Source organism: Engystomops pustulosus, chromosome 8 (assembly GCF_040894005.1).
Source record: "Engystomops pustulosus chromosome 8, aEngPut4.maternal, whole genome shotgun sequence".
NCBI classification, from domain to species: Eukaryota; Metazoa; Chordata; class Amphibia; order Anura; family Leptodactylidae; genus Engystomops; species Engystomops pustulosus.
Genome location: NC_092418.1, coordinates 47,424,922 through 47,441,688, shown reverse-complemented (window position 1 = coordinate 47,441,688; position 16,767 = coordinate 47,424,922). Strand labels below are relative to the sequence as shown.

At 35.2% G+C, this 16,767-nt stretch overlaps 1 protein-coding gene across 2 annotated transcripts in view; it reads left to right on the top strand.

Annotated features, from left to right (window-relative positions):
* Positions 1 to 3,839, top strand: part of TMEFF2 (transmembrane protein with EGF like and two follistatin like domains 2) — a 337,792-nt gene extending 333,953 nt beyond the window's left edge. The window contains exons 10-11 of one of the 2 annotated variants that reach the window (XM_072120853.1): positions 2,581 to 2,614; positions 3,518 to 3,839. In XM_072120853.1, coding sequence (XP_071976954.1) covers positions 2,581 to 2,614; positions 3,518 to 3,661 — 178 coding nt within the window. In that variant the 3' untranslated portion in view covers positions 3,662 to 3,839. The remainder of the gene's footprint in view (positions 1 to 2,580; positions 2,615 to 3,517) is intronic. The other variant, XM_072120854.1, reaches the window with a different exon arrangement.
* Positions 3,840 to 16,767: the final 12,928 nt, after the last annotated feature.

The following is a 16,767-nucleotide window of genomic DNA, read 5'->3' as shown; positions in this document are numbered from 1 at the left end:
GTGTCCCAGGGACAACTGGAGCAGAATTATGTTTTATTTGCTCAGAATGACAGTAACCCTTTAAATTGTGCCCACTACAACATCACCTTTCAGCACCTCACATTACATCATATTTTTTAAGCATCTAATCATAGTGTCAGCATTTTGATCTCCTTTTTACTGTTAGAATTTAATATGATTCATCTGGACATTTATTAACAGTAACACAACAACAGCTTCTGTTTTCATTTCCCATCCATCATGGTATCATCTGTGGTTTTCTTCAGGAGGCCATTTTCCATGACTAAGCAGCTTACCTAACATGAATTTATTTCTAAAAAATTCTTAATATATTCTGTATATTCTACACAATATATGTATATAAGTTTTATTATTTTTTCTCTTATATCTTGATTCTAAATCATACATTTTATGTAATATTTAAAGAAATGTTCTGTATACCGGGCACTAAGTGGTGTATTGGTTCACCAAGTGCTTAAAAGAATATCTACTTATGCTTTTAGTTTTTACCATCTAGTGTCCACATGCCATCATTTTGCAGCTGACACATAGTTTGCTTTTGGCAAATTGAAGACAGGAGAGAATTGTATGTCACAAAAATTGCCACTGGGGATAAGTTGCAAGATGGGATATGCCTAAAGCAAATGAAAGAGACATTACAAAGCATTCCGGTGCAGTGGGGAAGTTTGTCAAGTGAAGTATAAAATTCAGTCAACTAGAAACAATAGAAAGGTATATTACTCAGAAAATGTTCCCTGTCATCATAGGTTTGTAGCTACTCAGCAGTGAACATTGATGAGGCTTGCTTGGTTGAACACCGCATAATGGATTAGACAGAAAATAAAGTATATGGATTAATGTATATAAACCCTGAGAAAACCATTAATATTTTACAGTGGTTGTCCCGTCTGCTTCCCTGGCTTCTCACTACACAGAGATACAATATGCTTTAATACCCTAATTAATCATTTTAGGTTTGTTTTTTTTCCTTTACACAACTATTAATCAGATGGGTATTACAAGAATATTAACATATTTTCTGCAACATCAAATATAGAAAGAAAATGATCTTATTTTTACAATAAGATTTACAGCATCACAAGATAGTACTGTAACATTTCTAGCACTTATTACTGATGTCCATATTCCCATATTCATATACATTAAATCTACTGTATAAGCTACATTTTTCCTGCAAGAGACTATAGTTAATACAGCGGGCAGGGGTGTTCATGCCCCCTGCTTACTCCACTCCCACCCTGATCCTTTTCAAACGGGTGAAATTATGTGACATTTTTATGAGGTAGTTCATCAAGTCCAACATTTAACCTTTGATCCATAGGATAGCAAAGGGAAAACTTTAAGTTAATGCCAAATAGTCCATTGAGATACTTTCTCCTTCCTGACTTAAAAATGGCAGTTTGAAAAAATCTCAGGATCAATGTCCCATTTCAAGAATCTAGTAGTCTTACTTTAAAAAAGAAAGTATTGACAGTATTGAAATTGTCTTTCATTTAGTACAGTGGGTGTCTGGTTATTAAAAAAAAAATCATTAGGTAAATCTCATTGTAATCTAACCTACAATTAAATATTGTAACATTGTTTTCTGAATTGAATAACTGAAGTGTAATAATCTGTCTTTTCATTCTTATTGCCCCGTTCCTCTAATTTCCTTGGTCGCTGTCCTTTGCACTTTCCCTTGGTCTGCTATGTCATCCTTATACACTCATGCCTAGAATTGTACACATTCATTCATGCATCCCATAATTTTATTTGATTTGGCAGCAGCTTTCTGGCACTGGTCTTCAAAGCTGAGACCATCTATACCCACAGGTCTTTTTCTGCTGCAGTTTAACCCAGTGTTTAAAATTTTAATTTTCTGTATAAACCTTCATGTGTCTATTGTAAACTTAAATATGTACCTATGCTCAAACCTCCAGCTTCCCCAAGTTTCTTTGTAATATTCTCCTCTGTGATAATTACTTTACAGAGCTTTATTTCATCTGCTCACATAAAAAAATTATTTATGACCTCATAGACATAGACCTCCAAAACATACTGGTAGGTTGATTAGATTGTGAGCCCCATTGGGGACAGGGACTGATGTGACAAGTTTTGTGCAGTGCTGGGTAATCTGTGAGCGCTATATAAATAAAGGAATTATTATTATTATTATTATTATTATTTACATTGCAGAATTTCAAAATAATTTTATCTGCCAAGGGCATTTGTGATTGGAAAATATTTTTACACTTCTTCCATAATTTTTTCATTGCACTCCAGGTTATGGTCCTTATCTTTTGAGTATCTTAACTATTTAAGAACCCTTTCCCATCCTGATGTCTAAATATCCTTTCCTTTATCTGTAATGTATGCCCCTAGTTCTTGGAAAGAATAAATCATATGACATTTCTTTGAACTGAAGACAAATATATTCATACATGTAGATCAGATCACCTAGAAGGTGTATTTTTCCCAAGTTGAAAGACCCCCTTCCATTATAAGACACAATTTCCATCCCACTTAATATTCTGGTTACCTGCCTTTGAACCCTCTCTAACTTTCCTATATCATTTTTAGAATGTGGAGCCCAAAACTGAATACCGTGTTCAAGGTATGGTCTTACAAGGAATTTATAGAGGGGTACTATTATTGGGAGCTCTGTTTTTTACAACTTACCATATTATTTGCTTTTGAAGCTGCAGCTCCACATTGTGTGCTGCAGCTTAGCAAATTTGTAATGAAATACCCAAATCATCCCCTTTTGTCATTCCCAGTTCTATTCCATGCAGCATATACACAGTGATGCAATTCCTTTGGACTGGATGCATTACTTTATATTTATTAACCTTAAATTTTATCTGCCGTGTACTTGCCCATGCCCTAAGAAGCTAAGTTGTGTGTCATCAGCAAGGGCTGATTTATTCTTTGTTTCATCCACAAGCTGATTTATAAAAAAGAATTAACCCTAACAATAAGCCTTGTGGTACCTTACTGCTATCTTTAAGTTTGCCCTATATGTAATAAATGTCTATTTCCTGTCCCGTAACCTTTTTATTACCCATGTGCATATTTTGTCCCCAAGTTCTCGCATTTGTAGCTTCAAAACAAAGCCGATTTGGGGTATAAATCTAAATCCAGATCGGCTTCCAGTACTGCAGAATTTTAGTGATGAACCCCCTATAAATGATTTCACCCCACAAATAATGTATATTCCATTTCTCAATACATGTTACTGTCCATTGAACTATACTATAAACAAATGCAACTTATTTTGATAAAACCGATTCATTAAACTGCTGTTTATTTTGCTGATATTGTACTTTTGTTTTAAGAATTTGTGATTTTATTGTAGATATTGTACCTTTATTTTAAGAATTTAAATTAAATCAAACTCAAGGAGAAAATAAATCATAGAAGCTTATATCAGATGCTGTCACTTGATATATTGTTATATATGCCCATGCATTGTAAATTGCTGAAGCCTAAATATTTCTGTGTTTGCTGTACCTTACAGAAAATGTCCAAGAAGCAATCGGATGCACAGGCAAAAGCAAAACACAGGCCACTACAGTTCAGACAACACAACGAGAGCATCGACACGGCTAATTTGAAGCATGTTTCCACAATGGCAAAACTTCCAGAGGAGACCTTGGACTAGATTAATATTAGTCAAGACAAGGATAAAAGACCTACACATGTTGCCTTGCATTTGTGGTAATCTACACCAATGAAAACATGTACTACAGATATATTTGAATATGTATGGATATATTTGAAATAGTATACATTGTCTTGATGTTTTTCTGTAATGTAAATAAACTATTTATATCACTTAATATAGTTTTTCCTTTTTAATGTATTTGTTAAAATAATAAATACTCAGAATTAAGAATGAGCTATTGGTATTTGAATGCTTGAGATTAGTTTTTAGTGTGCTGGATCCATAGCAATGTGGTATAGCTTAAATTTTGTAAGGGTAAACCAATTTTTTAGCAGAGACAATAAATATTGTGTTTTTTTTTTCTTTGGTAACTTAATGATTTCAGCTATGGCATAATGTCATGTTTGAAAATCACTCTATTTTTTGTTTTAAAGTACCCAAAGACTTACTAGTCCTTATGTCACCTGAACGGCCAATGGTGCTTTATTCCACTTCCAGCCTTATATTTCAAGGAGGATAAAGTATGTATGCACATAAGAGCATATTGGAATATGCAAAATACTGGATGTACTTCCCGTTTCTTTCACTGAAAGTGACTGTTTACTGTCTCCCCAATAGAGGTGAATAAAATATATAGGGATAGAAATATAAGACCTTCACCTATCTCTGCTTGTATTGAAGTTTTCAAAGGATGAAAGGGATTTAGGATTCATATGGCTCCACACAATGGAATTCTACAGCAACTTAAATTAAATACTGTTGGTGGCCCAACTGGTGTCCTAATCCTTAAAAAGTACTACAGGATTATAACAGAAAAGCAATATATTAGGAGCAATTTGACATGCAATTTGATGTTTGCCATTAGCTTTTATGTGCCACTGTTTTTGTAAGTTGGCCAGTATCCAGAACCCATTCTTTTGGATTCTAAAAAAGCAAAAATAGCAGCTGTCTGTTTAATTATATCAAATAATACACTGTTATAATCTAAATATTAGTTTATTTATTTATTTTTTATAATAATAAGAGTAATGTGTGAATATCAATATTACAGCACATTGGCAAAAAGAAATTTGTCTCATCTTTGTTTTTCAGTGAAATCTTTGTTCCATGTTTCTAGTTTAAAAGTAATATATGACACAAAACTTACCTATTAAATACAGCATGTGTTTCATAATAATGCCACATATGTTGAAGGCAGAAAGTTAAACTTTGTGAATTAGCGTAAAGATTGTATATTGGTACTGGCAAGAAGATGTCGAAGGTGGGTTCAAATGTATGACTTTCAGTTTATATGCTAGAGCCATATTGATTGGTTACATTTTTAGGTAGCTAGCGAGCAACAAGCACAAGTGATGTTAAAATGTTAACAATCCCAAATATTTGATGCATTCTAAATGGTTGTTCCTCCAGCTCGGCTATGGAAACCCCATAACTTTCATATGTTCCATAGTAAGTATAAATTTGCTTAACCTGCTCTTTCAGGGCTGTCTTTTTCTTAAAGAATGATTTCACTTCCACTTAAAGTGAACCTCTCAGCTCTCCTCCATCAGCTGTTTTAGAAATCTTGTTACAGTATATATCATATGAAAATATTTCTCATATTTGTATTCCAACATAATATTCCATATCTAAATTGTAATATCTACAATGGTTAGATCTCTGCCTTATCAAGAAGAAAAACACTTTCCAGATTATGTTTTTTTTTAAGTGATTAAGACATCATGCATCAAAATAATAATGTAGTGAGATGCAAATAAGTTTGAATAAAGTCATGGGGTTGGAGAGCCGATCACTAAAGTCAAGCTCTCCATGCCTTTAGAGCGACTTCTCCGCTGGTCTTAATCTATCAGTGTCTTTAAAAATCCCTTCAAGTAATCAAGACCATAATTTGGTCCTTAATTTGCAAGAATACAAAAGTTCAGCAGAAGATAAGTTGACATAATAATTATACATCCTATTAACTTCTGACTGTCAATACTTCAGATATAACCATTGCCTTAGGCTCACAATTCCTTCATATCCCTCATGCTAACAGAAAGGCTGTCTGAATAATTTATATAACATACAAATAGGTTGCTCGTGCTAAATTAATTACCCGGTAATAATGATCTCAATTATAACATTTAAGTAGGATGGATTATATTCTAGACATGCCTTGAGCCCTATAAACGCTATTATGTCAAGAGTAAAATTGCTCCACAAACTTTTGAAGCAATTTCTATTTTCTAATGTATCATTCCACAGGATATTGTTATCAAGGGTACCTCTGGTTGAAAGATGTCTTATATTATTAGATTAATATATATATATATATATATATATATATATATATATATATATATAGAGAGAGAGAGAGAGAGAGAGAGAGAGAGAGAGAGAGAGATATGCCTTATATATATTCAATTTTCACAGAACATAGAAAACAATAGAGGCAAGAAAAATTCACAATTCATTTTTTGAGTAACGGACCAATATTGACTATGCTGGCAACTGTTCCCTTAAAGAGAGTAAGTAAACTATAACAAAACCTATCCATCAGGTAAAATTAATCTGACCACGGTCATCAGAACAAGACCCAGTGTTTTAAGGCACGGATCCCAAATATCCTCAAATTTCTTACAGATATTGTGCTATGTCTTACCATGCAGCCTCAGTAATATAACTAACACAAGGCTCCCATTTAGATATCCCCTTGATGGGGGATTTCTCTAGCTGGAAACACTACAGACAGCTACATTTTAAAGAGATGGTCCTCTAAGAATCCCCCGCATTGTCCAACATATTAATCATCAAATTATTTGCCCACTTCTGCAATGGTTTAGTATAGTGTTGCACAGAGACTATATTACTCCACAACTGGTTAAACCTCCTTATTGCAGTACCCTGATAAAGTGGTGTACTTTAATGATCCCCATAAATCAAACCTGAGTTTATTCAGTACGGGGTACAGAAAATGCTGCCCAATAGATGTCTTATTTTACACCACAACTTATTCACTGTTAGCAGTTCTGTTAAATAATCTAGCACCCAGACCCCCAAAGTTCTCCTCAAGCCTGCAAATGCAATGACAAGGTTCAAACCCCCATCCGTGTTTGGCATCTGGAGCATAACCAGGCTAATTTCCACACCAGATCAAGATAAATTCCATTTAATGGTGACTCACACAGGGGCATTATGCAGAATATAAAAAAGCTGAAGCATAAACTGTATAGGCTGCCCAACCCCAACTGACTAGGGGATTCCCAAATAGGATGACATGAACGAGAGACCAATCTCCACTAGCGACCACATACAGATCATCGTCCCACCTTGCTTTTGGGACAAAGGAATAACAGTGGATCATTCAAATTTATAATTGTCATCACTGCTTCCAGAGGCACAGACCAGTTATCAAGAAATAGCAACAAATCATCTTTTGGAGGGAAACATTACAAAACCACGCAAGGACTAAAACCCTGCTTACCAAAAGTTGCCTCAAAGTAAAACCATTCCACGCTAAACCATTCCTTGATTAAATCTAAAGGCACAAACAGAGGCTTAACTACTTAAGAAAAGTCATCTTATCGACATCACTGTAGACCAAAAGCATGAGATTAGCCTGATCTGAATGAATAGTAGAATATTGAGGAAAAGGAGCATGTGATTTCTGATGTGCAACTGAGAAGGGCGCTAAGGGACTTAGGGAAAACAAGTTTCGGGAATGAATTGTTCAGTTCTTCAGGACTAAATTTAACAAAGAAACTAAAGTTGAAAATTACATGATTGTACAAAAAATTGTACAAACATTCAAGAAGTATACAAAAAGTTTGCAACTAATGAAGTGTATATACTGTATATTACAATAAATAAACAACATTTTATTGATGTTAAAGTATCACAGCTGTGACCATCATAGAAAGTCTCCTGGCCAAAAGTTTGGCCAACAGCTTCACATTTACCATGAGCAGAAATAGAGGTCAGTAAGGCCCCTTTCACACTTGCGTTTTTCACGCGCGTTTTCTGCGCGTTCCTTTGACGCGCAGAACTTGCATTGCACTCTGACCCATTGTAATCAATGGGTCTTTTCAGACTTGCATTTTTTTTCACACACATTTATTGGGCACATTTATACATATATTTGCACCTAAATTTTCAACACTCACCCAACAAAATTAGCTGTGCAAGAATTTTTCATTGTTGCACTTGTCATATCTAAAATATAAATCCAGATGTGATCATATGAAAAATGTGGTGCAAATCGAGGTTAGAAAGTCACAAATGAACTCCCATCCTGGCCAAGCACAGGAAAAACTAGATGACACACAGAAATGTTGCCTGTTTTTGATTACACTCTACTTCACTTTATTTTTCTCTGGATTTGGAGTGCTGCTTCAGTACACAGTGATGATTTAAGAGACTACAGACTGCTGACCACGTGGCTAACAATGAGTAGAGACTGAAAAGAACATCTGGTTATATTAGTAATAAAAGTATAAGGCAAAGAGCAAGACAAGAGCAGCTGATTTGTGGAAAGAAAATTATAACCTAAAGAAAAAAGATGATGATTTTGACAGTTAATCAGCCTCATTTTTAGGTTGTCATGAATATTTTTCTTTCAAAAAGGTAAAATGGAAAACCCTTTGGGCGACTAGATAAATGGCTTTGGTTGGGGAAAATATTTAACCTCCAATAGTTTTTGTCACAATGGTTCATAATTTGCTGCAATGGTTTGGTAAGTAGTAATGCTCCTATAAAATTGCCATATTATTCCACCAGGGCATTATTATTAAAAACCATTTCACATCATTTAGTTTTGTTGTATAAGGTACTGAAGTATTTTATCTTAAATAAAAGAGGCTATTCTGTACAAGTTTTAATTTTTCCTGTTAGATCATCATATTCCTTTAACCTATTAACGACTTGGCCCTTATTTCTACTTTTCACTCCTTAGATTCAAAAATCTATAACTTTTTAATTTTTCCATGCACAGAGCTGTGTGATGGCTTGTTTTCTGCGTAACAAATTGTGATTTTCATAGTGATGGTATTGAATATTCCATGCCATGTACTGGGAAGCAGGAAAAAAATTCCAAATGCATTGAAAATGGTGAAAAAACGCATTTGCGACATTTTTTTGTGGGCTTGGATTTTACGGCTTTCGCTGTGCGCCACAAATGACATGTCTATTTTATTCTTTGGGTCAGTACAATCATGGGGATACCAAATTTGTATAGGTTTTATAATGTTTTCATACATAAAAACTTCCTGTACAAAAAAAAATATATATTTTGCAATCTTCTGGCGCTAATAACTTTTTTATACTTCGTTGTATGGAGCTGTGGGTGGTGTCATTTTGTGGGAATTTAGACCACATTTTCAATGCTAACATTTTAGAACTGTACAACTTTTTGAGGTTCACTTTTTATCGAATTTTTTATATTTTTCAAAATGGCAAAAAAAGCGCCATTTTCGACTTTGGGCTTTTTTTTCCGTTACGGGGTTAAACGCAATGAAAAACGTTTTCATATTTTGATAGATTTGGCATTTTTGGATGCGGTGATGCCTAATGTGTTTATGATTCCTTAAATTTACTGTATATCAGTTCTTGGGATTTGACTTTATAATTTTTTTTAAACGGGAAGCATCGATCGTCAACCAAGATGGCGGCGTCCACATGCCGCCATCTTTTTTAAGCCAACGCCAGCTTTGCTGCCGGCAATCGTGGGGATAGCATGCAATATTCAGCAAAGAGCCCATGAGCCGTCTCCATGTACCCGCACCCGACGCACGACGTACTATCACATCACGCATCAGTAAGGGGTTAAAGACCACACAGAACCATATAATTCTAAGGGAACATTCCTAACCCCTTAGTGAGCAGCATGTTTTTTATTCCCTATTCCCATGGGAAGTTTTTTATTCCCATTTTTTTACCCTCACTTCTTAAAAACTATAGCTTTTTAAATTTTCATTGCTCATAGCTGTATGATGATTTTATCTTTGTGGGATGAATTTTTAATGGCACCATTTTGCAGTGTATGAGACACCTTAGCAGCCCTTAATTGGAGTGAAATTCTGAATAAAATAACGTGTATTATACACTTTCAGTATCACTCTCTGCACACTCCTAGATTAGTACTAATTGCATGTAGGTGGGAGATTATTTATCCCATACTCACATTCTAAAATAAACTGTGCCATCTAAATAGGATACGAATGTGAGTGCAGTGCAGCAAGCTGTTAATCTTACATGAGGAAACAGAAACATTCTCAATGTCTGCTGGTACAGACAGATACAATAATGCCATACAAATGGTTGCTAATAGAAACTAAGGACTATGAAGTTTCATAATTCATTAAAATAAAACTCCAGGCAAATTTGTATAAAAAAAATGAAAACGGTCTAGTAGTCTCATATAATATACAAGGCTGCTTAAAGTTACTGGTGATTTATACTACAGTTTGCTGTTAACGCATCAAGAGAAACAAATAACCTGAAAATCCTAAAAGGAGCATTCTCTGTAGTACAATACTATTATGATATCAGATGTCTAGCAAGGCTTTGTGAAGTTGTGAATCTACATTTTGTATATGCTGGTTTAATGGATTCATTGATTGATTTGGACTTGTATAATTAGGGTTGCACCAATACCAGAACTTTGAGTGCGGTACCCAGAAAAGTATTGCGATACTCCATATCGATACGATACTTTCAAGAAAAGAAAAAAAGTATTATCTGATGCGGTCACATAGGATGTTGAGATTGTATTTAGAAATTTGCATTTCCATTGCAACACATGTGATCAGTAACAGTCACCAGTTATTTTCCAGTAGGCTTTAGTACTTTATGACAGTGTAGTATATGTATTTAAAGGTTATCCTGGTTATGTTCATATAAAATACTATTCTAAATAGTCAAATTTAGGGTTCATGTAAACGGCTGTTTTTAATGTCCATATGCTATCCTTATTTTTGTGGATGGCAAAAACACTGGGTCTGTTCACATATCACATATGTCTTATATATTTTTATTCATTTAATTTACCTGTATTATATGCTTAAAATTATTATTAATCTCCATAATAATAAACATATCCATAATAATAATCATAATAATTTCAATAATAATAATTTTAATAATAATCATCTCAATAATCATAATGATCATCTGTATAATCACAATAATAATCTCAATAATTATCATAATAATCATAATAATAATCTATGAGAAGATCCCTTTCTATATACCAGTGCATTAAGCTTGTGTCAAAGTGTAATAGGGAAGCTCTCGGGTTACATGAAATCCTCTTACAGATAATCACTCACCCCATAGCCTAGTGGATAGAGGTTCTGTCCTGTCTTCTATGGCAAGTGGAGTGTGTAGGTTGTAACAAACTGAAACAAAAAGTATTCATATCATCAGTTTACCACCTTGCTTCGACTTCGAAGGCTCCAGCACAGACAACCTCGGCCACTGGTGCAAGCACGATGAAAAGAAGAAACATTCTAGCTAGGCATAAGAAGTAAGTGTTTAGGTAAAAATATCAAAACATTATTTTAGTCCATTTAAATAGATTTGAACATAGTACAGTATAGTGGAAAAAAATAGAGTAAGCATCAAGGTATACAAGCCTACGTGTTTCAATATTAGACCTCTATTTTTTCCATTCTACTGTGCTATGTGCAAATCTTTTTAAATAGACTAAAAAAATTCTGGGCTGGGCAAAAAATATGTAATTGCATAATTTGGAGTCTTGTGTCTGGGGAAGCCAGAGAAACACCATATAAGGACAGATGGTGATATCTCCCTGATGGTCCCTGCTCTGCCGCTAACCCAACACATCTACATAAAGGCTTTTCCCAATGTCTGGGAAAGCCCTGGAGATGTAGAGACCATATATGGACAGATGGTGATATGAACCTGATGACGTGGTCCATACTCTGCTGCTAACCTGACACATTTTGTTACAGCTGATGCAATTATAGCTTTGCCGTTGGTAACCATGAAAAGTTCTAGCCATGGCATAAATTGCAGATAAGGGATTGTAAACCAAAAACATTGACCTACTGATATGTGCTCCCTGTGGCAGGTTCAATTCTTCTTTAAGCTTCCTATGTCTATGCTTTTAAGAACAAAGGCTTTAAAAATTATGCAGATGAGCCTGAGGGGCTCCAGGCTTCATTAACTCCATTATAATTTTGTCTTAGCCAACTGAGTCAAAACCAGGAAAGTATGTTGTTTGTGTTTCATTTTCCTTTTTCCCTTTTCTTCACCTTACTTAGCATAAGTAATTTTGCCCTGTTGGAGACATCATTTAGGGTGGTTGTCAGGCATAGCAGTGCTCCCACACTTCCAGGATCAGAAGCAAGTTAGCTGACAACTCTGTTACGTTCTGGAGACGGAAACGGAAGGAAGGAAAAATATTTTTTAAAAATGAAAAAAAAACGAAGGTCAAATCCCCACTTTTTCCCCAAGAGCTGATATAACAATACAAAAATCAAATCATTAAAATGTTAAAAATCCCTGCATCCCAAAAGATCAACTCTACCAAAATATAATAATAGTTATTCCTGGCATCTAACCCTGTAACAGAAAATAGTGCCTAAATGTCTGAAACGCCATTTATTGAAACATATACAGGCAGTTCCCGTGTTACGTACAAGATAGGGTCTGGAGGTTTGTTCTTAAGTTGAATTTGTATGTAAGTCGAAACTGTATATTTTGTAATTGTAGATCCAGACAAAAAAAAATTTGGCCCCAGTGACATTTGGAGTTTAAACATTTTTTGCTGTAATGGGACCAAGGATTATCAATAAAGCTTCATTACAGACACCTTACAGCTGATTATTGCAGTCTGGGAATATAGTAAAGCATTCAGAAAGCTTCATCAGAGGTCAGAGGGGTCTGTCTGTAACTATGGGTTGTCTGTAAGTCGGGTGTCCTTAAGTAGGGGACCGCCTGTATACTGTAAAATGTAATAAAAAGGGAAAAAAGTCATATAGTCCCCAAAATGGTAGCAAAGGAACTCCAGCTCGTTCTGCAAAAAAAAATAACACTACACACAGCTCTGTATACCCAAGCATATAAAGTTAGCATCCAAACATATTGAAATAAAGACTTTTTTTCATACACAAAGGTTTCATTTTTTAATGTATTGAAAAACAAGAAAATTATAAAAATATGGTATCCACATGGTGGGTTTCGTGTATCCATATGGTATCGTGTAATGACTCAAAGAATAAAAGAGATATGTAATTTAGAGTGCACAGTGAAAGCTCTAAAAACTGAGACCACAAGAAAATGGGGCCAATGCTTTTTTCACCAATTTCACTACATTTGGATTTTTTTCCCATTTCCTAATACACGGCATGGAATATTAAATACCATTACTGTGTAGCTCAATTTGTTATGCAGAAAACAAGTATCACAAAGCACTGTAAATGGAAAAATAAAAAGTTATAAATTTTTGATGGTGGGGAGTGCAAAAAAATGAAAACACAAAAACAAAAGTCGTTAAAGGGTTAAAATGTCATTGACGCTTTTTCAGGCCTCATCATGAACTGTTTAATAAGTGCAAAATTTGTAAATTAATATAAAACTTTTTACACAAAGAATTCTACATATAACCTAAATTCACTATTTATTTACAACCATATTAGATTCCTCAGAAATAAATATTTTTTGGGGCTTCTCACATGTCTAGATACATTGATTTGTTAAATGCATAACAAACAGTCAAACCACTTTTTGCTAGTGTTCCATAAATGATAATGTGAAAAAATAAAATGTCACATAAAATTGCATACAGACACTATACACATTTCTCCTGGGGATAAACACGAGGCAGAATCCCAAATGCTTTCTCCTAAGGTTCTATCTATCATCTTCCATGATTGACAACTTAAAGCCCAGCCATGGACACCTGTCTATCTACCCGTAGGTTGTGAGACAGTGGCAGTAATTACTGGTGTATGTTTTTAAATTAGAAAAAGTGACTCTAGTAGAAAGGAAGCAGCTCCTTGAATACTAAAATGTCAAGAAGCGCTTAAAGAGCACAGTATGTTATTAACAGCCATTATAGTCTTACTAAATGAAAAACAAATAACTAAATAATGGGAGCTAATTTTCTACATGTTATAAAGACAATGTCCCAGTTATTCAAGTAGAGCAATTAATCAAATGTTAAATAAAATGTAAAGACATCCTTCACTATTTTTGTAATGTAAACTTATCAAACACTAAATTCAACTAAATTATATATTGCTCTTATTTTAATATCTCTGAGTTGTTGAGTGTGCTGTTAAGTGCAAGTGTGCTGTTAAGTGCATAGTTTTGGTAAAAAACATAGTTTGGGAAAAAAAGACTTGTATTTGTGTAATTATACTAAGGATTTTTGTTTATCGGTGTTCATGCCCATTTATGTAGATACTCTATGGACATTGCTACTAAGTGTGTGCGTTGTGAACCTTGAACAGCTGTTTGAGGGTGAATATGTTTGCACCAGATGCAAGCAAGTAGAGTATTTGGAAGCCCAGATCCTGGATCTAAATAGTCAACTGGCAACACTGAGGGGCATTTTTCACCTGGAGCAGGGACGAGATCAGACGCAGATGGCACTGGCTGGGGTCAGTGAAGATGAGGTGGGTAGATGGGGACAAGCTCAGGACTCACAGGCTTGTAGCTTGATAATAGTTCAAATAAGGGGCAGGGGGAAAATTGCCAGGGAGCTGACCAACCTTAATAAATAGGCTTGTTTGGATGATATTAGGGATGCAAATGGAAGGGGTGAACATAGATATTTGCAAAAGCCAATTTAAATATTTAGGAATCAGCAAAAACTGAGGATTACATCAAGTTAATTTTTTTTTTAAACTTTGCATTTAGATTTTATATTTTATTATGCAATTATAAGTACACCAATGAGCATTCAAGTATCAATGATCATTCAGTTAACAAAATTGAGTATTTTGCTCCAGAAGTTGCCTTAGATGGAGGTAAAAAGCAGGGTATGTGTTGGGACTGGGTTTTGGGAGTGGTGGGGTGCGTTGGTTCTGGGGAGGGGGAAAGGGGAGGATTGATGGGGTGTATTTTACATACAAATGAGTATTTAATATGTTTTTCAAACATTTGAACAATAAACAACCAAATAATAAAACAAAAGAACAATTTTTGCCATTAGGAGATTTCACCTATGTAATACCTGTTGTTTTAATTTTGAATTAGGTATGAGATTTTGAATTAGGTATTAATGTATAGACTGTACTCTAAAGTTTTTATTTCCAGACTGTATTCTAAAGTGTTAAAGCCTCTCTTCCCAGAGATTTCTATTTGAGTGGCATAGATTATCGCATTTGGGATTACACCCTATTGTACACATTGTATTATATCAAGTTTGTCTCTATATTTGGACCATGGTTCCCAGATCCTGGAGAATTTATGGTGGGTCCTTGATTGCCGATGTGCTAGTTACTTTAGCTGATATATGTGAGGGATCATGCATGAGACTGTGTCTTCTATGGAGGGTTGATTTTACTGCTCTTATCTCCGCCTCATGTAAAAGTTCTTAGCATGTGTATTGTATGTATCTGTGTTAATTAGTTCGGCTATTGTAGTTCGGAAAAACTTTCGTAGAGGGATATGTGCAAATTTGCCCCAATTTGTGGGGGGTATTTTTATTTTTGGATTTAGAAGGTAGGGGATCATGGCTCAGTATTGGAAAACAGAGGGTCATCATTAATGGCATTGTCATATTGGGTTGACGTCACCAGTGGGGTGCCACAGGGGTCAGTATTGGGGCCACTTCTTTTTAATATGTCTATAAATTACCTCTTAGAGGGTTTACAAAGTAGAATGTCCCTCTTTGCAGACATTACAGTGGGATTTGGAAAAACTGGAGGCCTGTGCTGACAAATGTCAGATGATGTTAAATGTAGATAAATGTAAGATTATGCACTGGGTCAAGGAAATTAAAATTATAATTATGTGATAAACAATACAATTCTTGGTAAAACTGATGGAGAAAAAGACTTGGGAACATTGGTGGATAATAAACTCGATTTTCAGTGATCAGAGCCATGTGCTAAATCAAATAAAATTATGGGATATATCAAAAGAGATAAAGACCTAGTTTTGCCCTAATACAAATCACACATGGAACACACATGGAATATTGTGTACAGTTTTGGGCACCAGTGTATAAAAAGTACATAGTAGAACTAGAACGGGTGCCGAGGAGAGCAACCAAGATTTTTGGGGGACTGGGGGAATAGAATGCAATGACAGATTACAAAATGTGAGATGATTCAGTTTAGAAAAAAATACAACTGAGGGGAGACCTCATTACAATGTACAAATACCTGAGATCTTTATCTACCTAGGCCAATGGCCAGGACATAGGGGCATCCTCCTAAAGGAAAGGAGGATCTAGCATCACCATAGAGTAAGGTTCTTTATTGTAAGAGCAGTTAGACCAGTGGTGGCGAACCTATGGCACTGGTGCCAGAGGCGGCACTCGGAGCCCTCTCTGTGGGCACCTGGGCCATCGCCCCAGCATGAAGTTCACCAGACAGAACTCAAAGAATCTTCCTGGAGAATCTTCCTACAATGATGGGCGAAGTTCCCCTCCTCCTTTCAACTGCGTTGGTGTCTTTAGGAGGCTGAAGGATTGAAAGTTGTCAAAGAACAATGAGGAATAAATTACTGCTTAAATTGCTGTGCTGGCACTTTGCAATAAATAAGTGGCTTTCGGTTGAAGTTTGGGCACTCAGTCTCTAAAAGGTTCGCCATCACTGAGTTAGACCATGGAACTCTCAGCCACAAGATGTTGTAATGGCTGTTAATTTGAACATGTTCAAGGGGCCTAGATGCATTGAATTGCAAATTCTTGCACTGCACAAGAATTTGCAATTATTTCACTGCTTCTATGCCAGAAAACTGGCATAGAAGCAATGATAAATCTCCCACTTAGGGTGCAAAGGGAATGCCCAAGGTCTGCTATACTAGAATCCCGTCCATATATCTGGTCTAATATGACACTAGTAAAAAAAACAAATTACACTGCAATATAAAAGTATTTTGAATTAGTGTTGTACTTATCATGTTCAAATTCCCCTGTGGAACTAAAA